Source organism: Sitophilus oryzae, unplaced genomic scaffold (genome assembly GCF_002938485.1).
Source record: "Sitophilus oryzae breed Bouriz unplaced genomic scaffold, Soryzae_2.0 scaffold_811_pilon_pilon, whole genome shotgun sequence".
Lineage (NCBI taxonomy): Eukaryota > Metazoa > Arthropoda > Insecta > Coleoptera > Curculionidae > Sitophilus > Sitophilus oryzae.
This window is the reverse complement of record NW_022147430.1, coordinates 1,487,951-1,510,111: the sequence shown is the minus strand read 5'-3', so window position 1 is coordinate 1,510,111 and position 22,161 is coordinate 1,487,951. Positions and strand designations below refer to the sequence as shown.

The 22,161-nt window shown below is 34.9% G+C and overlaps 2 protein-coding genes across 3 annotated transcripts in view; one reads left to right on the top strand and one right to left on the bottom strand.

Moving 5' to 3' along the window:
- LOC115889174 (protein pellino-like) overlaps window positions 1–22,161 on the bottom strand; it is a 217,256-nt gene that overhangs the window by 165,361 nt on the left and 29,734 nt on the right. The gene's annotated exons all lie outside the window — the stretch shown is intronic.
- LOC115889176 (dnaJ protein homolog 1-like) lies at window positions 19,645–20,699 on the top strand. Its single transcript, XM_030909132.1, has one exon. It carries the CDS (start codon window positions 19,697–19,699, stop codon window positions 20,645–20,647), a length of 951 nt encoding a protein of 316 aa, XP_030764992.1. The 5' UTR covers window positions 19,645–19,696; the 3' UTR covers window positions 20,648–20,699.

The following is a 22,161-nucleotide window of genomic DNA, read 5'->3' as shown; positions in this document are numbered from 1 at the left end:
AAACTTGATCAAACATTCAGGGTTGTTTATAAGCGCATATTGTGCCGCCGGGATCCCGGGATTGAATGCCCTAAAGACAACAGTAAAGCATAGAAAGTTCGATTGACTTGGTAATTCAGTTACCTTGGTATGTATGTATGTATATCCGGTTTTTATAGCGTCCTTCGTGGTCCTCCGGTCCACTCCCGCCACCTCCGTCTGTTGTCCCAATCTCCTGGTAGTAAGTTCCTTTCCGACATGGCTCTGTCGATCCCTTGATACCAGGAAAGTTTAGGTCGGCCTCGTTTACGTCTGTCTGTAGGTGTCCACTGCAACACTTGCTTGGGTATTCTCTTGTCAGCCATTCGTTGTACATGACCGTACCACTGCAATGTTACCCTCCACCTTCATTTTTTATCCTATATTTCGTTTCTAATTCTGCCTAAATGGAAGATTCGGAATGATCTTCGCCAGAAGTCCATTTCGGTCGCCCACAACTTCTTTTTATGTCCTTCTCTTAACTGCCATACCTCAGAGCCATATAAAGGTGCGTATTCATTATCCGAACGAACGAACGAACGAACGAATGTTCGCTAGTGGTATGGACGGGGACTGTACGATAGAACCGCACGAGAAGACCGGAGGCATTTGTTGGCGAACGCCTTTGATGTACCGACTCGAAACGGATGGTCGAGCGAACGAACGAACGAACGGCCGCATGCGTTCGGTCCCATATACGTATTACTTTTTACAAATATACTCAGGGTTCCCTATTTAACCCCGTGTGCAATTTCTGTGCCTTAAGAAAAAGACAACATAACCCAGCTCCATATTAAAACTGTATAAGTCTATTTCACCCGGATATGGATTGAACTGCGATTGCGCCAAACTCCGATTGATTGTTAATTTAGTTCTGTTTGGATTACTTTTTATTAGTGCGCGTAAAAGAGTGATTTTGTTTAGTTTATTGTTTCCAACTATTTTTTGATATTTTTCCAACTCCATGATAATGTGTTATAAATAATAAAAATATAAATAAAATTGAAGGTTAGGGGAAATGTCAGTCAACCACTTCCCTTTAAAAACATCGACCAATGAAAACTTCTTCAGGTGAGGCATGCTCAGTTAAATGAATATCCGGGTGAAATAGACTTATGCAGAATTCCATATTGTTCTTTCACTGTTTGGGCTTCACTTTTTGGAGATTAGGCTGAGTATATTTGTAAAAAGTAATACGTATATGTTCGGTCCCCGTCTAAATATACCGCACTTTCATTCGTTCGTTCGTTCGTTCGGATAATGAATACGCACCTTAACATTATGCTTTTCAGGATCGCGTTATAGATCAGTTTTTTTCTGGGATCCGAGATATCCTTAGACCAAAGCTCCGAGTTTAGCGCTCGTATCACCTTTCTGCCTTAACCGATCGGTTCTTCGATTTCCTTTTCGCATCTCCCTTTGGCTTACGATTTTTACCCTTCATATATTCTTCGCATGGTTCCGCTTTTATATTGTTATAATACAAGGTCTTCCAAGTCGCCACCCACACACATGTATCTTGTCTTCTTGTTTAGCTCCAGTCCCCATTTTCGTATTCTTCTATCAGTTTTCTAGTCATGTATTCTAGGTCTTCTTTGTCTTGGGCCATCTAGCTATCTGGTCATACATACAGAGAAAGGTTGTCAATGATAGGTATTCCCATCTGAGAACACTTCTTGCGCTAAAGAGCGTAATGGTAGATTGTTGTTGGAGACAGGCAAAGCCCCTGTTTTCGATCTTTTTTGTTATTGGAAATAATTCAGATATAGTTAGGCCTATTTTAATTCTTGCGAAACAATTGCAGTAAAGTTGCTGTACCGCTTTTATTAGTGTTAAATTTATTGGGCTTTCTTCGAGAACCTCCTATAGTTTCTTAATTAGTACCGTATCATAAGCCTCACTAAGGTCCACAAACAGGAGATGAATTTGGTCGTTATTCGTTGCCATCTTTTTCTCAATGATCTGAGTTATTGGAAATATATTATGAATGCATAAGTGGCCTACCCTGAACTCGGTTTGTTCTTCAATCTCATCCCAATAAACACACTGGTAAACAATGGTACGTTTTTATAACGTTTAATTCACGTATCGTTGGTTGACAATTGGTTATACGTCAAAATGTAAACCATTATTTTATGGTTGAATAAGCAACAGTATTACGCAACGTTTGCGAAACGTTATTTCGAATCGATAAACCATAAAGATGCACTTTTTCACGTTACTATAACGTTAAAAACATCACCGATGCAACAACAATCTAAAACGTTAATTCAAGATACATTTTGGGGTTTTTGCGTTCAATTATACATTGGATCAACGTTTCATTGTTCATTAAAAGTAATTAGTTTCGCACCAAACATTTTTAAAACGTTTATTTGGATGTCTCTTTAAACGTGTAATTGAAACCACGCTCATGACCATTTTCAATGATCGATGCTTGAGACGCAAACGGCCGGTCGGCAGTTTATCTGTTTTCGGGTCGTTAGGATGGTCTTATTTTTTAGTAGCTGGTAGTACGTGTAGGCTGATATATAGGTAAGTAGGATTTGTTACATTAGTTTTATGCTAGCAAATATCAGATTTTACCTGTATCCGCAGAATATCAAAATACTGTTTTTGAAGAATACTGTTTTGCTAAAATTCAAACCACGAATGAACAGATACTGCTCACTATGCAAGAAATTTTAAGATACCACAAAAGGGTTGCCCTGGACAAACTAATAGCTCCAGAAAATTTGCCTTCCGTCCGTCTAAAAACTTACGAGGATTTTTTAAGTCTTGAGAAGCTCATAAGAGAGGATCCTTCTGTCAATCAGTACTTGGTGAGAGAACACATTTTTAATTTCCAGTCGATACTATAAAATTATGTTCTACATATAGATCAGAAGACTAGCGGCATTGGGTGGTTCAGTTCCAAACCAAACCAAACCAGTTAGGTATTCAGTTTAATTGGAAGGGGAGGTATAACAAAGTTGCATCCAAAAAAACAACCACAATGGACATTGTGTATGGTGCGTATAATAATAGTCCATGATAATACATCTATACTATACTTTCCATCTATCTGATTTTTCTAGAAGCAGCAAAGCTGAATTTTCCGGCCAATGAAAAGAACGAGCTACAGGTAGTTTGAAGTGTCAAAGAATGGCTAAAACATTCTGGAACGCGCATGGGCCATGGTAGGAGGGCGAGGGAAAGACGTGCCTTTTGAGTTTTTCGTTTGTTTTGTTGATTTAAGATTATTATTATGTTGTTGTAAGTCTATAGTTGTTGTTCATTCAATGATGCTACCATAGATTTATGGAAAACTGATTCTGAGACACCTTGTATAGGTATTTATATTAAGTATGCGATTATTAAAATGTTTATTTTTTATTACATGGCGGTAATATATTTTATGTTCATAACTGCAGGGCTTTATTTCAATGTTCAATTCCGGACTGCTTAATTTTGTACTTTATGCCCGTGGGCCAAACTCACCCGCTTATCTGCTTCATGGCTCTACTTTTTTTTACTTTGAACACACCATCGACGGAACATTCATTTATTTGTAAGAATTCATTTGAGAGAATACCAATGATAATGATTTTTTTTGGGAGTGCTGCCGTCATGCGTCAGGTTCTTTTTGGTTATGAAGCGAAACTGATTACTAATTTTAACTAAAAACAAACGTTTGAATGGAATATCAAAGAATCAAAAAGCAACCTGTGACGACAATACCCTTCAAAAATGTCATCATTATCATTGACATTTAGTCAAAACGACGGATAAATTAAACGGTAATGAAATGTTTTGTCAATGATGAGTCGTAAGTAAAAAAAATAGTACGGCCATAAAGTAGATAAGTAGATAGGTTGGCATAAATCATGGTCATTAGTTCACACACTGAACATAAAAGTGATAAATTAGGAATTATTATCGTTACTGAAACGTTTAAAATTGATATCGTAAAAACGTTTAATTTTGGTTTTTTTGCAGTACAATAAAACGTTAAGAATCGTGGTTATCTAGAACGTTGACCAATAACGTTAAGATATGATTTTATTTTTATATCAATGAAACGTTTACAATTTGGGTATGCAGAACATTGGAACGTGCGACATTTTTAAGTTGAATGTACGTATTATGAAAACTAATTTTTTGAATGGTGTCACTATTTTTTAAAACGTTTAAGTTACGTTTGTGTGTTTATTGGGATGGGGACTAAATTCATCTTCTATTAGGGCTTTAAGTATTTTTCAGTACAAGCTGCTAAGAGTGTCAGATACAGCTATACATCTGTAGTTAGTGCAAATATCTTTTCTTTCGTTTTTGTGAATCAGAATTATCCATGACGTTTTCCATGAATCGCGTATCGGCTCCCCGTTAATATATGTAGTAAAAATACAAGGAAGAATTTCTTTCAAAAATTTCGGTTCGCATTTCACAAGTTCAGCTGGTATATAGAAGTGTGTAGTTCGTGACCGAACTAGTTCCAATGAACTATTCCGACCCCGGAATGAAAGGAACTAGTTCCTCAGGACCTATTTTCGGATCGGCCAGCGCGATCGTAGCTCGATGCTAGGCAGGAGTGGGGAGTGCCAGCCGTATGTTATCGGATCCAGACCTAGAAGAACTAGAGGCTAGAGGAACTAAATAAAAGACTACTTTACGAACGGATTGGCCAGCGCCCGAAGGAACTAAGCGCGAAAGGACTGAGAGGAACTAATTAAAAAACTAGTTCACGGGAATCTATATTCAGTCGACAGATCAGAGATTACAAAGCGACGACGATGGATTCGGCCTTGTCTATTGCCACAGCCGCAGCCGGCGTAATTACCACAGAGAATTGTTGTGGATATTGTTTTTGATTTTTAGTTTGTTATTTGAATATTTTATGAGCATGTTTCATTTTAGGTCTCTAAAAGTAGATATTCTGAATTTTTAGACAAAAACGAAAAGCTTGAAGTAAGGAAAATGTAATTTTTCGTAAAATTTTCGTATTATTTGCTCCAATTGATTTGTGATATAGTTTTTAAACTTTGATTTGAGTTTCTTCTTTATTTTTTTTTTATCTGCAATAAAACTTACCTATATGTTTTTAACATACGCAATTACACGACTCGTTATATTTCGTACATATAAATAAATAATATATATAAAAATTATACAGATCATACTGTGAATAGTTCTGATTGACAACGAACCCCATTAGCGAGCAACGTGACAAACATTAGATGTCAATGTTAGTCGGAAACTATTGTGAACTAAAGACCTGGTTTAAGAAACTATTCCTCTGGAAGAACAATTAAGGAACTAGTTCCTCCCAAGAAACTATAATTCCCACCTCTCAGCTGGTATTCCTTCAGGACCACTAGACTTTCCGTTTTTCATTACAATTAAAGCCTTTTCTACCATATCTGCACTCACTGTCAATTATGTTCCTCGAGTTCTATATACTGTTGGGGACATCATTTCATATAAAGGGCGATTTTCTTTCAATTCGTTTTTGTAATGTTCTTGGAATTCCTTTAGGCTGATAGAAGGTATATTTACTTTAGGTGATTTATTCGATCTAAGGTTAATTTATAAATTTCCAAGCTTCATTTGATCTTGAGCCTCCTAGAACTGAGTTAATTTCAGCACATTTTCGCTCCCACGTTCATTCTTTTCTTTGTTTAATAGTTTCTTGAAAGTAGCGAGCTCTTTTTTGTATTCTGCTTAAAAAAGTCATCATCATAAAAATCATTTTTTGTAGGTTCTTGAAAGTAGCGAGTTCTTTTTGTATTCTGTCTTCAGGTGATTTTGTACATACATATCCATTTATGACATGCTTTTTGCTTTACGTTTTTCTGTGCTTCCAATCCATCCGTCGTTATTGGATTTCCTTCGTGCATTCTCTTCGCCTAAAGCCTCATTTGCTGCAGCTTTCAGACCGTTTACCACATGTGTGTAGTTCTTTTGGCGACTTTTCTTTGTATTGGTCACCTAAAATTGCTTTTATACGATTTTGATATAGTAATTTAACACTAGTTTCTTTTAATAAATATGTTTTTCTACGACTAGCCTAGAAAATGCAGTTTGACACACGGAAAACTCAATCTGAAATTGGTGTTTTGCAAACTGTTGTGTGCTAAGGATTTAACGCACGACATGTGTCATTTTGCACATGACATGTGCCAATTTTAACATTTTTAACCTCCAATGCTTAGCTGAAACACCAAACCAGAGCGCCAAAGGCAACGCAGCCGTCAAAAAAGTCTCATCATTACATCGCAAATTATTTCACAAAACTGGCAAAAACTGAGTGAGTCTGCTGCTAATTTGTAGTCGTAGAAAAAATAGCGTAAAAACTCGTTCAAAAACTTCTTCGTACACTCGTTCGACGTGTGTGACTACAAACCAACAAACTGTCGAACTCGTGTGCAAAACGTCGTTTTCGAAACTCGTTGTTTAATATACTATTTATATCTGATGGTTTGGTTTGGTTTCTATATGTTTTATGTCCAGTTGGCTGGGAAATGACGATCGATGACATTGCCCATATCAATTTACATATAAAATGACAGCCATCTTCATTTCACAGCCATCGATGACGCCTTTTTTTTCGATCATACGGTATAATATGTTTTATATCTGATGGTTGCCTTGGTAACTAAGTAAAATCTCAACTTACATTTGAAAGGTATTGGTTTTTATTTCTTTTGAAAAATAAAATAAGCTAGGTACTTTAGAATTAAAATCCATCACTGTCAAGGATTTTGTCGTTGGTCAGACTATAAGTATCTATTATACAGGGTGTCCCAGAAATAAGAGCAAGTATTAAGGGGCGGTAGTTCTGATCAAAAGAAACATTTTTCTCTTTACCATTTTTCAAATAAATCCAAAATAACTTATTTTAAAATAGTTATTTAAATAATTATTTTACTTTGAAAATGTAAACAAAAAATGCTTTTTTGCTTAAATTTTGAGAACCACTGGATCTTTTCTGGCTTTTCTTTCATGTAAATTTAATCTACTACCTACTAAGTTGCCATATCAAGAAATGATGTTTTTTAACTTCAAACTAAAAAAAAATCCAAAATTTTTTTCAAAAAATTCCAAATTTTAAAAAAAAATTCGGTAAAAAAACCTCATAGGCGTGTTTCTGAGGCCGAAATATACTACCAGTTAAAATACTTGCACTGATTTCTGGGACACCCTCTATATATCTATTATTGCAGGATTAGCAGCGCCTCAAGTACGTTCTGGAAATTAAAAGACAGGGTTTTCTACAATCATGCCTTGAGCACAAAAACTAAACTTGCAGTGTATCGAGCAACAATAATCCCCACCATGTTATATATGGAAGCAAAAGCTGGATGCCGATGCCGTACCGCCGACACATGAACGCATTAAACAAGTTGCAACAGAGGCAACTCTTAAGCTACGTCCACACCGAAAGCAACATCTTGTTTATGAATGTTGCCAAAAAATGTTAATTTAAGTTCCTCATTGTTTACGGTTGCAGCAACAAAAGTTTCTATAAGTTGCTTGTTTCCAAAACCCGAAACTTGTGTCGTGAAGCCGTCGCATCTTTGCCCAAATCATCATCAGTTGATTTAGTAGTATAATAATAAAAACAAACATGCCTTTTAAATGGACAACAGAATATATCAATATATTCTGATACTATATCATCTTTTTTTAATGAACTCAGAAGACGTATGACACCATGTGACTTTCTTTCTAAAAGACTTGGTCTCGTCCAACATTTACGGACTTGTTTTTTCTTTTTTTGTAAAATAATTACAATTGCAGCTCTGCTGTCTGCAAATCTTCGTCGGACCACATTGTAAACTAGAAACAGAAACACACACCGCACTGGTGTGGACACATGTTTCGTGTTGCACAACACAAGGAAACATTCACAAGAATGAGTTACCTTGGTGTGGAAAGAAAGTTTACGGAACTTTTGCTGTTGTTTCAGTTTCCATAAACAGGTTGCGGCAATTTGCAACAAAATGTCCCTCTGTGTTTCTTTGGTGTGGACGTAGCTTTAGAATCAACCTTAGACAACTCTTAAGAATCAAATTGTTCCACCATGTCACAAACGTATCGGTCGGTCCTTGAAAAAGCTAGCTGCAAGGGCATTGAAGTCATGATTACAATTAATCCCGCTTAAGATGGGCTGGTCACGTATGCAGAATGCAAGAAAACCGCATACCAAAATCTCTGCTTTACGGTGACCTTGTAGACGGTAAGAGGAAACCGAGTGGACAACTCAAAAGGTACAAGGATATTTTCCACGAAAACTTAAAGGGAATTAACATGCAGAATGAGTGGGAAGAAGCAGCGCACAATAGAACGCAATGGAGAAGAATTGTCAACTCAGTTAACAGCGACAACCAAAAAGTAAAGAGGCAACAAAGCAATGAGATTTTTTAATGTCCGGAGTGCGGTAGAGAGATAACATCAAGTATCGGGCTTTTCAGTCACAGAAAAGCTCATGAAAGAAAACGCCTTGCATAACCATCTTCTGACGCGTGTCAAATACTCGTCAGCGAATAATGGCAGTAGTAGTAGTAAGTCATGGTACAAAGAATACAAGGTATGATATTGCGCAAGTTGGTCGCTACGTCACAGGTGATAACAGGGCCTATTGGTCAGCACGCTCCGCGCGCCAGTTCAAATCGTCAAGATATTGTTATAAACCTATTTTTCTTGTTTATATACCATCATTGAATTATCGCTAAGCAAGTTACTGTGGAGCAGTGCATAAGGAGTCGGGCTAGGAAGCGAGAGACCGGAGTTCGAATCTCGGCCGGAACATAACTTTTTATATATTTTTTTAAATACTGTTGTATTCTATAGTTTATTTTTGTAGTATAAAAAAAAGAACTATTTATTCTGTTATTTTTTAATCTCCGTTATTAATATAAATTGATTGTTAGTACAATACCTCATTTAATATAAAATAATATTCTACTTTTTGAAATGTATCAGGCCCTAATTGTACCTAAAAGTAATATATTTTTAGTGATATACCATATTGTAAACTATTTAATATTTCAGTCACTTAAAAAGTTAATTTGCATTGAATAATTGCCTACCATAAAAGGAAATATGAGCTATATAACCCTTGATGGGCATATTCTGGGTATGCAAATACTTCCTTTAAATTTTGGGTGTCGTTCAACCGATTTATTCTCAAAACCAGAAACATCTACATATAAAAGAAGCACAGGTCACTAATTATAATAAACTTCACCCTTGGTATTACTTCCACTAATTATAATAAATTTTACCCTTGGAATTACTTCTATCACAATTACAATACGTTCATCTGCATTGGCATTTTCTACTTTTCGATGGGAAACAATAAACTTCCCAACATTTTTTAAATGATGTAACAATTCCTCTTGTGGTTACTCTTCCATAAGATATCCCTCATCTCTGTCCTCATGTGAATTCAAGAGGCAATAAAATGAAAATTATTTACCATAAACATCGCAAACTAAAAACCTAATAAACAATTTTATACCGAATATAGAAATAAATTTAGTATTTTTACCTATTATCGTCCAAATCCATGTCAATAGATAATTATGATTTTTAAATATATTTTTGGAACTGCTGGTTTTAGTAATTATTAAATTAAACGAACTAAAAAGTCTTAAAAATAAACAATTCTTAACCATAACCCCAAAAATGCAAATCACCTGTCAACTTTCTTTATTTTTTATTTATTCATTATTTTCCTAGTGACGTCACAGGTGGTATGCGCGAACTGAACGAAATTGGAGACGCTATCGATCATACCTTGTATTCTTTGTACCATGGTAGTAAGTAGTAAGTATCTATTAGACGAAAGAGACAAGCAAGTAATTATTTATAATAAATACAATAAGGAAAAACTTAATTAAACATTAAAACATTTTATCTTTCGTTTATTTGCAACCATATAAATCAAAAATTGAAAAGAATTCAATTTAAAATCGAAACGTTTGCTGTGAAGATAAGTTGAAATAAAAATTTAAAGATCTTTTCTAAAACCTGTAACCATAGACTTAAAATAAAATATAGACTACACTATTTACATCTCAACGCGGACAAACAACCTTTTTTGTACACATGTTTACTTCTGGGTACAGTCGACCGACCCTTCCTCATCCAGCCTATGTTGTCACGTCTTTAATATTATTAATATTTTTTTTTCTTGTTATACACATATATTGAGATATTAATACTACAGTTTAATAAAGTAGGTTTTAATATTCCAGAGATGTATTAAATAGTCCTTATACTACTAAATTATAAGTCGGATACTGTTTTAAAGGATAAGTTCTTTACAATATGACAACACCGATTAGAGGCGAGGGAGCCTATTCATTCATTAATTACCTTGTAGTACGTGTTGCACGTGTGCGGTAGAAAGCTTTGTTGCCGCTATCTCCCCGGCTGTATTAACGCATTTTCTTAGCTTGTAGTCCTTAAGTGTTTATTTTATTGACTTTTCTGTTCAAGAACTATAAAATATGGTTCGCCAGTGCCTAATTTGCAAGAAATTTGACTTAAATAATCCAATTAGGGAGTCTTGAAACGACTTTCGACCGGTAGGCAACTCTCAATTTACCCATTAGGAGTCAGTGGCGTTGTTGTAGAAAGGCGCTTATTTAGATAATATTTTAGTAAAATGTAAAATCTGAATTTTCCTCTTACATTACAATATTGACTTACTTACATTGTAACAAAATCATAATTATAACCCTGTTAATAATTAATAATGTTTTTTAAAAAAATATATTCCAGTTTATTCTAAAATTATCTTCAGAATCTAAAATAACATACAAGAATTTTAAATAATATTACATTATGAAACAATATTTTTAAGATACCGGGTCGTCTCAAAAGTGGCTCACCCCCTATAACTTTTTATTTTTCAGATACAAAAAATTGTATGTTAGTAGGTATATGACATAAATTAGGATTTATTGACGTATTCAATTGTTTTGGTCTCTTCCTGTTTCACCGAAATGATTACATCTTTTGATTTTTAAAGGCACCCTGGGTATATTGCTACTTTATTCGATAAAAATGACACTCTGAATAGAATGACTATCATATGTCAACTTTTGACATTGTCGCTTAAAACAAATCGTATTTTAAATTTCAATCTAGGGTGCCATGGTGTTGTTAAAAACACTAAGTTTTAATCAAGGAGCCTTGGAAAAATAGTTTTGATCGTCTAATGGGTTTCGTGTCTTGTTTAGGCCGGTTAAAGATGTACAAATCGTAGTTTAATCATACATATGTCAATTTTTCAAATGGAACAAGGGAAACTCATTAGCATATTTGGAAAAAGCATTTTTTTTATGAATATATTGATACCACACACACTTGGTATTTCCAGTCAAATTGTCGTTATGAACCGCGTGTTACAATTACAATTAAACCATATGCGAAAATGTCAAAAGTTGACATATTATGCTATGTCATTCTATTCAGAAATCAATATTATTATTAAAAATTAAATTGTTATCATTTTCTATCGAATAACGTAGAAATATACCGAGGTGCCATTTAAAATTAAAAGTTATATTCATTTCCGGTGAAACAGGAAGTGACCAAAACAATTGAATACGTCAATCAATCCTAATTTATGTAATTTTTTATTTGAAAATATAAAAATTAGGAGGATGAGCCACTTTGGAACGCACCCGGTATAATAAAGACAGTACCGAGTTAAATAAATGTAGTTTTCATATTATCCACTTCCTATCACCTTCCTTGCTTTAATGGAACAGATTTATGTTTTCTCTAATTTACATAATAAGACGTCACTTAACCAGAAAAAAAATTACAAAAATCATATTTTTTTTCTCTCCCTGTCGCCGATTCTATTATATCTGTGAAATAGATCCTGTTTTGATTAATATTAGGGGTTGTAAATGTTTGACTAAAATTAATAATTTATTATTAATTTCAAAAATTACGTAATTTCGATTATAAAATTTCTTCTATAACGTGTATTTTATTATTTTTATCCTTTTTGGACTCTAAGACGTTTTTTTCTAAACTTTTATTCAAAAAACCTGTCCTAAATCTTAATAAAATATTTAAATACGATATATTTTTAATTTAATTATAGCTTCATTAAAATAAAAAAGTTACCCGGCTATGATACGGAGAGTTCAGGTGTACTTGAGAAACGAAAGACAGTGTTGTGTTTCTCGGCAGAGTCGTCAGGGAACGACCGTTATGACAGAGACAACCTATCTATCGCTCGTGTCGCACTCGTTAGAACCTAAAACAATAACACAACAATAACAAGACGTTGTCTGACCGCATGTTCCAGCTATTTATCAATGAGATGCTCAGTCTATATTTTATTTTAAGTCTATGCCTGTAACAGAACAGCTGTCACACCATCAAATTTCATTCGCCTCTCTCGTTGCAAAATGTTTGCCTTTAATTGTAAAAAGATGATGGCGGTACGGGGCTATAAAAACTTTTGTTCCTTTGTCGAACTTTCTCCTTTTGTGTAACTTCCCTTTGTCTGATGTTATGTCGGTAATGTAGCAATGAATTTTGTTTTTGCGTGTTTTCGTTGAAATTTGATAGCGTCTTTTTAGTTAAGTTTAATAAGTTTAATAAGTCTAAAATATTTAGGAATGCCTTTACAGTTATTTTTTGTTGTAATCGTAATTGGATTAAACGGAATGTAATTTTAATTAGTGATCGACCGATACCGATACCGATATGAAAATATCGGCCATCATGCCGATTATCGGTATCGACCGATATACATTTGTATATCGGCCGATATTTTATTTTATTGATTATTCACGAAAAAGGAATAAAAAAAATAACTTAACTTGATTTTTTTAGGAACAACTTTATTAAACATATATGAACACAAACTGAAACGGATTCTTTAAAATAATAAACAGAAAAATAAACTAAAACAAAAAATTTGAAAAAAACAAATTTCCCTTAAATCTGTCAAAAAAAAGCTTTAGTAGAGCAAACCGGACGATTTCCTTAAAATAAGACAAAAAGATAAACAGTAACGAATAAATAAAATACTAAATAAAAACAAGACTCCTTAAAAATTAGTTAATATTAACTAATAAGAATAATCCATTTTTTTTTAAATTGCTATGAAGAAATATCGAAGATTCAGATGTACAGTACATCTCCTGGATCTGTGTCTATGAAAGGAATGCGGACAAAAAACATTTAAATAAACAGCAATATATTTTATACGTCGACACAACGTCGATTTGACGAGTGCGCCACCGCAAATCGCTCCGCCCACTCATTTTATTGGCTACTTGCAAATTTGTTGAATTTTTATTGATGGGACGCGTGGTCTGTTTTTTTACGAAAAACATCGAGAGAATATCGTTTCCCCTCTCACGGATACCAGTGGCGTGCATTACATATAGGCAAAAAAGCATTGCCTACCCTTCGATTTATTCAAGACAGACGCAAAATAAAAATATATTTATCTGATCAATTTTCATTATATATCTACCTACAAATCCTACAATGCGACCTACATTGTTTTATTTTTCTAAATAGTAAGTTAGTATTGTGTTTATTACGGTTACAAAGCCGGAAACATCATACAAAATAAACGCCACCTGTTCAACGTCTTATTATTACCTAAAAAACGCATCCCATTATTCGAAATCGAACGCACGGCCGCAACTTAACATTACATGAATATGGACAAGCAAAAGCAGTGCGTTACCGCAGCACGGATGCACTCGATGTCTCTATGCCGCCGATGTGGTATTGCCAGTTTATTATTATCCGAATTATTACAGAACTATGTAAGAAACAGTCCATGTTATTTTATATGATCAATTTTAAATAACTGTGTTTTAGAAAGATTTGTATTATGTAGCAAATTAGAAATTTGCTTGTCTGTCATCTGTATTTGTTTCCAAATGATTTCATTTATTATTTTATTTGACTGTAAAATCATTTTGGTACATAAAATCTATTAGGCAGTGGCAATTGGCAATCTGGCAATATTGTGTATGGTTATTGTTAGCTAATTCGCAAGTCGTTGAGTCGCCTATCGGGAAGAAATAATGATTGAATAATAGACAGATTATTCGTTTTGCATCTACAAATAATTAAATTTATTTGCTGTTATTTGAATTTTCTTTTGTTTCAGTTTAAAGTTAAAATACGTTAGACAGTAAATTTTATATACGTACATTGTACATATATATTATGTAATACATATGTACGTTTTTTTAGTTTCTTTTTTCATATTTTTGATTCTGTTGCCTACCCTACTGTAAATGGTACTGCACGCCACTGACGGATACCCCGTAGCTACAGAACGGACAGACGTACTGTATCTGGTTTTTAAGGCAATTAAAAAAATATGCCGATAGGTCGATATATATCGTATCGGCCTGAAACATATCGGTATCGGCCGATTATCGGTATCGACCAAAAAAAGCCTATCGGTCGAACACTAATTTTAATAATATAATACAAGAAAATAAATAATAACTAAATGTTAATCAATTTTCAAAAATATTGTGTTTTATTAAAACTGCTGTTATATTTGAAAAAAATGAACTAGGATACGTAGGTTAAGCCTTAAGGTGCGTCCACATTACTCGTGATCCTGCTCGCGCTCTTGCTTCTGATTGTGCTTCCGTTGCTTGCGCTCCCTATTCGTCGTGTTTCTCAAGATCTTTCGGCTCGCAAGCAAGGCGTCCACATTGTAAAGTATTATCTGACAAACGAATCTGAAACAGCAAGGGGAATTCAGAAAAAAAAAGTCGATGTCGTCACGTTTAATAATAGAAAAGCAAAATTGCACGATATTACCTATAAGCATACATAATTATATACAGGGTGAGTCTTAAATAAGTGTAAATATTTTCAGGGGTGCTATATTTCGACCCCAGGAACACGTCTATGAGATTTTTTCGCTAAAAAAAGGTGTTGAAAATCGTGCATTTTCTTTTAAATTTTCCTGTATATTTTTCGAAAACTTTTTAGAATTGCCTGTTCACAGCAAATTTTCCCACGGTATATTTTCTTAATCTCTGATATTACATAGTTGATTACAGCAATAAAAGGGATGCAAATACAGAAAAAATCCGGTGGCTCTCAAATTTTTTTCAAAAAAAAACCTTTTTTTTTTGAACTTATAACTAGTTTATTTTGGACTTATCTGAAAAATGGTAAAGAGAAAATATGTTTCTTTTATCGAGATCTACCAGCCCTGAAAATATTTGCACTTATTTAAGACTCACCCTGTAAATGCCAATATTTTGACGTATTTCTTATTGTGAAATGTATATTTATCTAATTAACTCATTTCCTTCATTCTGCCTTTTATAAAAGGTAAAGTATTTCCTAAAGATATCGTCCGCTTAGGGTAAGCTGGCAACGCTGACAAAATTCATCATGGCATCCCGGATTCAACCAATCTGATTGGTCAAGATTCTCGCACGTCTTACCGCCATTACCACGAACTTTATGCCCCTCCCTAGGAACAGTAGAAACAGTCACTACTATTGAAAAATCCAGTGGTGGCGTCATTGTATTGTGTTTTGTGCCTTGAACTTGACTTGTGCTTATTGTAATTAGTACACGCGTACATTTTAACAACTATTACTATATATGGGAAATTACTATTCCTAATAAAATTATATTTTTTTAAAACACCGCACACTCCTGGATATTTTATGAATGAAATCGGTTATGATTTTAGAAAATGTGCTTCCGTCGAAAAAAATGTGCGATCCCCTGACCGTTGCCCTGTTGTTTCAGATCCGTTTGTCAGACTGTAGTGCTTGCGTTCGTGCTGTTCGGACATGAAGTATTCTTAATAGCGGCTGCTAGTGCGTTTATTATTGCAAAACGAAAGAGACAAAGTGAAAAAAGGCGGTGTTGGATGTCTAATAATTTCAAAAGTAGATCCCAGCATAGTAAAAGCAAACTTCTACATGATTTACAGACAGAATGTTTTTTAATAATTTATATCGCATGTCCGCTACTGATTTTGAAAGACTTATTAACTTAGTTGGCATAAAAAGAAAAAATACAACTTTTAGGAAGTGTATTCCGGTTAAAGAAAGATTGGTTATAAGTTATAACATAACATAGCATTAAGATTCCTTGCAACTGGAGACTCACATACCAGCTTAGGTTATTTATTCAAAGTTTCCAAACAAAGCATTTCAAAAATAGCACCAGCCGTATGCCAAAATAAAAATAAAGATCAGATTAAGATAAGTAGGCAATATATTTATATTGTAGAGTTATATTTTATTAAAGGTATATTTAATATTATTAATCCAAGAACAAAACACAACTATTTTCAAATCTAAACAAAAAAAAAATAAGAAAAATCATGGTAGTATAATTATACTGCAGTAAATATCGAATCCTATGAATGACACCAAACCAACCAAACTAAAAATTAAACAAATAACGCAAACAGCTCGAGAGCAACGCGACAGAGCGTAAGGGTACGAACATAGTGGAGGCAGGTTTCTGCTTTCCGGCAGCCAGCGCCGTCTCTGGGCACCTATTCTTGATCACTCGCATCTTCAAATATCGCTCACATCTCGCATCTCCGAAAAAGCCATATAAAAATACACGTGATGCGTAACTTTGCGTATATGCATTACGTGAATTGTTATATGGCTTTTCGGAGATGCGAGCAGGGTTCGAAGTAGTTAATTAAGAGGAAATTTACCTGATTAAATAACCTAACCTAACCTAACCATATCCAAACGCCGCTCCCGCCGCGCCGGCCCCGCACATAGGGGTATTTGGTCTATAAACCTGGCCAAAAGTGAAATATTTTTATTTTCATTTTTTATCTTAACTGAATACAAATCTATAAATACTAAATGTAAGCAGGTTTATAAGCTTTTTTTAAGTCGTAAGTTGACTATCAAATAAATAATATATTTCAATTATAAGTATGAATTATCTTGAGTGTATTCTGAAAATTTCTAAAATTATAAAATAGTGGAATTGTTTGTAGTGCTTTTTTTTGTGCAAATTGTTTATAATAACTGTCATGATGGATACAGAGCCAGCTGGCAAGTCCTGTTTTATGCCATATTTTTATTTTGAAACGTTTCCTTCTATTCTATTTCTTTATAATGTTTTATATTTAAAAAATCAGAGGCATTTTTATAAGGTGTAAGACTATTCGGCAATATTCCGCATGGAAATTAGTATCCGTTCAATGCTTAAAGTCTCCAGCTTTGGAATATGTACAAAAATCTTGCCAATATTTGCCACTGCCAAAAAAACATCGATTTAAATAGATTCTTTAAAGGAAATAGTCATTACCCTATAATACCCATCCTCGCTCAAATATCGTCTATTATATACAAATTACTTTCTTGTTCTAGCATCCTCATCCAATTGCTTGGTTTTGCACAGAATGGCCCTATTTGATAGGTGGAAAGGGTTCAGAGTAGAGGAAAAAATATTATGTAGCAAAAACAAAATGGGGTTCCATATTAGCAACCTCTCCTCTAATTAATAATTAATATTACTAGCAAAAAAGTAAAAAAATCATAAAACATAATTTTGGCCAACTCTTAGCTCTTAATACCCTTTGTGCGCCGTCGGCGCGTGCAAAAACAGAAATAAATAAATTTTCGTTCCGGTAAAAGCGAGAACGCCTGCTTTCACTGTGAACTAGCCGATTTGATAACACGCTTTAATTTTTCAAGGTTATAAGCGTGAGGCGGCGCGGTGCGGGGCTACGATGTACCCATATACAGGGTGTCCCAGAAATAAGTGCAAGTATTTTAGTATAGTTCAACCCCAGAAACACGCCAATGAGGTTTTTTTCTAAATATAATATTTTTTTTTTGAAAATTCGGAATTTTTTGAAATTTTTTTTGGAATTTTTTTTAGTTTTTATTTAAAGATTAAAGTTACAAGAAAGAAAATCCAGAAAAGATACAGCGGTTCTCAAAATTTTAGCAAAAAATCATTTTTTTTGGAAATTTTCAAAATAAAATGACTCCGTTATTTTGGACTTATTAGAAAAACGAGAATGAGAAAATATGTTTCTTTTATCGAGCTTAGAGGTGTGTAGTTCGTGAACGAACTAGTTCCAATGAACTATTCCGACCCCGGAATGAAAGGAACTAGTTCCTGGTTTCTCAAAGAACTAGTTCCTCAGAACCTGTTCCGGGATCGGGACTGTGACCGATATAGAATAATATGCGACGGCGACGGATCGGCTAGCGCGCGTAGCCCGATAGTAGGCAGGAGTGGGGAGTGCCAGCCGTACGTTATCGGATCCGGACCTAGAGGAACTAAACTAAATAAAAGACTAATTTACGTCCGCACGGATCGAGCCAGCGCGACGATGCTAGGCAGGAGTGGGGAGTGCCAGCCGTATGCCGTATGTTATCGGATCCGGACCTAAAGGAACTAGAGGAACTAAATAAAAGACTTGTTTACGTATGGATCAGCCAGCGCGATTGATGCTAGGCAGGCGTGTGGAGTGCCAGCCGTATGTTATCGGATCCGGACATAGAGGAACTATTAAAAGACTAGTTCACGGGAATCTATTCAGTCGGCAGATCCGCGATATAATACAAGGAGACGACGATGGATTCGGCCTTGTCTATTGCCACAGCCGGCGCGGCGTAATTACCACATTTTTTTAAATATTTTATGGGAATGTTTCACTTTAGGTCCCTAAAATTAAGAAATATCTTGTAAAATGAAGTAGATATTCTGAATTTTTAGACAAAAACAAAAAGCTTGAAGTGGGGAAAATACATTTTTTCGTATATTTTTCGTATTATTTCCTCCAATTGATTTGTGATATAGTTGTTAAACTCTGACTTGAGTTTCTTTAATTTTTTTAACTGCTATAAAACTTACCTAAATGTTTTTAACATATGCAATTACACGTCTTCTGATATTTCGTACATTATAAAAATTATAATGATCTGTATAATTTTGAATAGTAAACTGGGGGGTGAATAGTTCTGGCTGAAAATGAAATCCATTAGCAAGCAACGGGGATGTCAATGTTAGTCGGGAACTATTGTGAACTAAGGACCTAGTTCAAGGAACTATTTTTCTGGAGGAACTAGAACTAAGGAACTAGTTCCTCCCAAGGAACTAGAATTCCCACCTCTAATCGAGATCTACCACCCCTTAAAATACTTGCACTTATTTCTGGGATACCCTGTTTATAACAATACACGTGATGCGTATACGCAAAGTTCCGAACGATGTCAAGAATAGGTGCCCAGATTGGCGCTGACTACCAGTAAGCGGCAAACCTGCTTGCACTGTGTTCGCACACTAACAGTCGAAACAGGCATTTTATGTGATCCCAAGCACGTGGGGCACCACGAGCGCCGCGAACATCTCGCTCCGACTGTTTGCCATATTTTTCGTGTTTCACGTGTTCGTTCGGCCTGGTCGCGAGCAATGTGGACGCACCTGGAAATCCGATTTAAATAGAAAATTGATTAAAATCACAGCAATCCGATTAAAATAAAAAAAAACTGATTAAAATAAGAAAATATTTTTTTAATCGTGATTTTTTTACATACTGCTTTAAACATCTGATAAGCTCTGACACATTATTATTTGACCGATATACTGACATTTATCAAAATTATTTTTCACTAACGTCACGTACGACAATGACATTAATTTAAATTATCGCTCTGGAAAAATGGGCAAAGACTATTACAGTATTTTAAACATTCCCCACAATGCCACAGACGACGACATAAAGAAAGCCTACCGCAAACTGGCCTTGAAGTACCATCCCGACAAAAACAAAGCACCAAACGCCGAGGAAAAGTTCAAAGACATAGCTGAAGCTTACGAAGTCCTGTCCGACAAGAGAAAAAGAGATATATACGATCAGTACGGAGAGGACGGTTTGAAAGGAAGAGCTGCAACTGGGGGTGGTGGAGGAGGAGGTGTATTTCAAAACGGTACCACCTTCTACACATTCCACGGCGACCCTAGAGCGACTTTCGCGCAATTTTTTGGTGGCACGAACCCTTTCGAGGATATGTTTCTATTCAGCAACAATGGAAACTTTTTTCAGGAACCGTCTAGCGGACACAGGCAGCAAGATCCGCCAATAGAGCAAGACGTTTACGTTTCCCTGGAAGATATCCTGACCGGATGTTCTAAAAAGATGAAAATACAGAAAAAAGTGCTTCGAAACGACGGTAGTCTAAGAAAGGAAGACAAAATATTACACATCGAAGTAAAACCTGGATGGAAAGCTGGAACTAAAATAACTTTCCCTAAGGAAGGAGACCAGGGACACAACAAAATACCTGCTGACGTTGTGTTTATTATTAAAGATAAGCCTCATCCAGTATTCAAACGAGAAGGAAGCGATATACGATACACGGCAAAAATATCTTTAAAAGAAGCTCTGTGTGGCTGTTCCGTTAACGTACCGTTCTTGGAAGGTGGAAGAAAATTGTTGCATTTTCAGGATGAAATTATAACTCCTGATACTATAAAACGAATAAGTGGACAAGGATTGCCTTTCCCTAAGGAGCCATCACGCCGAGGAGATTTAATAGTTGGGTTTAACATTGTTTTTCCTAGAAAACTGTCAACGCCTGCACAGAACAAATTACGAGATATCCTTCCCTAAATGTTATAGAATAAATATGTACTCATTCACTCACTAATAAACTTAACAAATTTAGAATAAAGTATTATAAAAAGCATGTATAGTAATAGGTTCAAAATATCCAAATCGTTATGAAAATAAATGTGGATATTTAAGACGTTTTATTATTTTTGTACCCACGTCTTTATTAGAAAGATATACAAAAATATGGAATATCTAAAAAGTCTAGAAACTCTTAAGCCTAAAAAATTACAAATCCAGAAGATGCCAACAATTTACCTCCTAAGTCGCCAAAGATGTATTATTCACTAAAGAAGTATCCGTAAATAATATACATATACATAATACCTACTAATGTAGAGTAAAGAAAACCTGCTTACTACAAATTTGCGATAGAGAGATCTTATTTCACAAAAAGCTGAAGCATAATATGAAGTATTCTTGGATAAGAAAAATAAAGATATATCAATCAGTATGTTGAACACTGAAGAAAAGACACCTCTAATGCTGTTTAAAAGAACTCTCGCTATGTACAAATGTCACGTAGATCCCAGAGCAATATTCACACAACTCTTCGCCGGTAGACACAACTTTTTTCAGAAAATCGTCTAGCGGACAGAGACAGCAAGATCCGCCTACAGAGCAAGATGTTTACGTTTCCCTAGAGGATATTCTAACCGGATGTTCTAAAAAGATACAGAAAAAAGTGCTCCAAAACGACGGTAGTCTAAGGGTACGAACATAGTGGAGGCAGGTTTCTGCTTTCCGGCAACCTGCGCCGTCTCTGGGGACCTATTCTTGACCACATATCGCTCACATCTCGCATCTCCGAAAAAGCCATATAACAATACACGTGATGCGTAACTTTGCGTATATGCCGTGTATTGTTATATGGCTTTTTCGGAGATGCGAGCAGGGTTCGGAAGTAGTTAATTAAGAGGAAATTTACCTGATTAACTAACCTAACCTAACCTAACCATATCAAACGCCGCTCCCCGCCGCGCCGGCACGCACATGGGTATTTGGTCTATAAACCTGGCCAAAAGTGAAATATTTTATTTTCATTTTTTATCTTAACTGAATACAAGCCTATAAATACTAAATGTAAGCACGTTTATTAGCTTTTTTTAAGTCGTAAGTTGACTATCAAATAAATAATATATTTCAATTATAAGTATGAATTATCCTGAGTGTATTCTGAATATTTCTAAGATTATAAAATAGTGGAATTGTTTATAGTGCTTTTTTGCAAATTGTTTATAATAACTGTCATGATGGATACAGAGCCAGCTGTCAAGTCCTGTTTTATGCCATATTTTTATTTGGAAACGTTTCCTTCTATTCTATTTCCTTATAATGTTTTATATTTAAAAAATCAGAGGCATTTTTATAAGGTGTAAGACTATTCGGCAATATTCCGCATGGAAATTAGTATCCGTTCAATGCTTAAAGTCTCCAGCTTTGGAATATGTACAAAATCTTGCCAATATTTGCCACTGCCAAAAAAACATTGATTTAAATAATTCTTAAAGGAA

What these genes read in the sequence shown, in the direction of transcription:
- LOC115889176 (XM_030909132.1), top strand. Translation starts at nt 19,697, where the DNA reads ATGGGCAAAGACTATTACAGTATTTTAAACATTCCCCACAATGCCACA.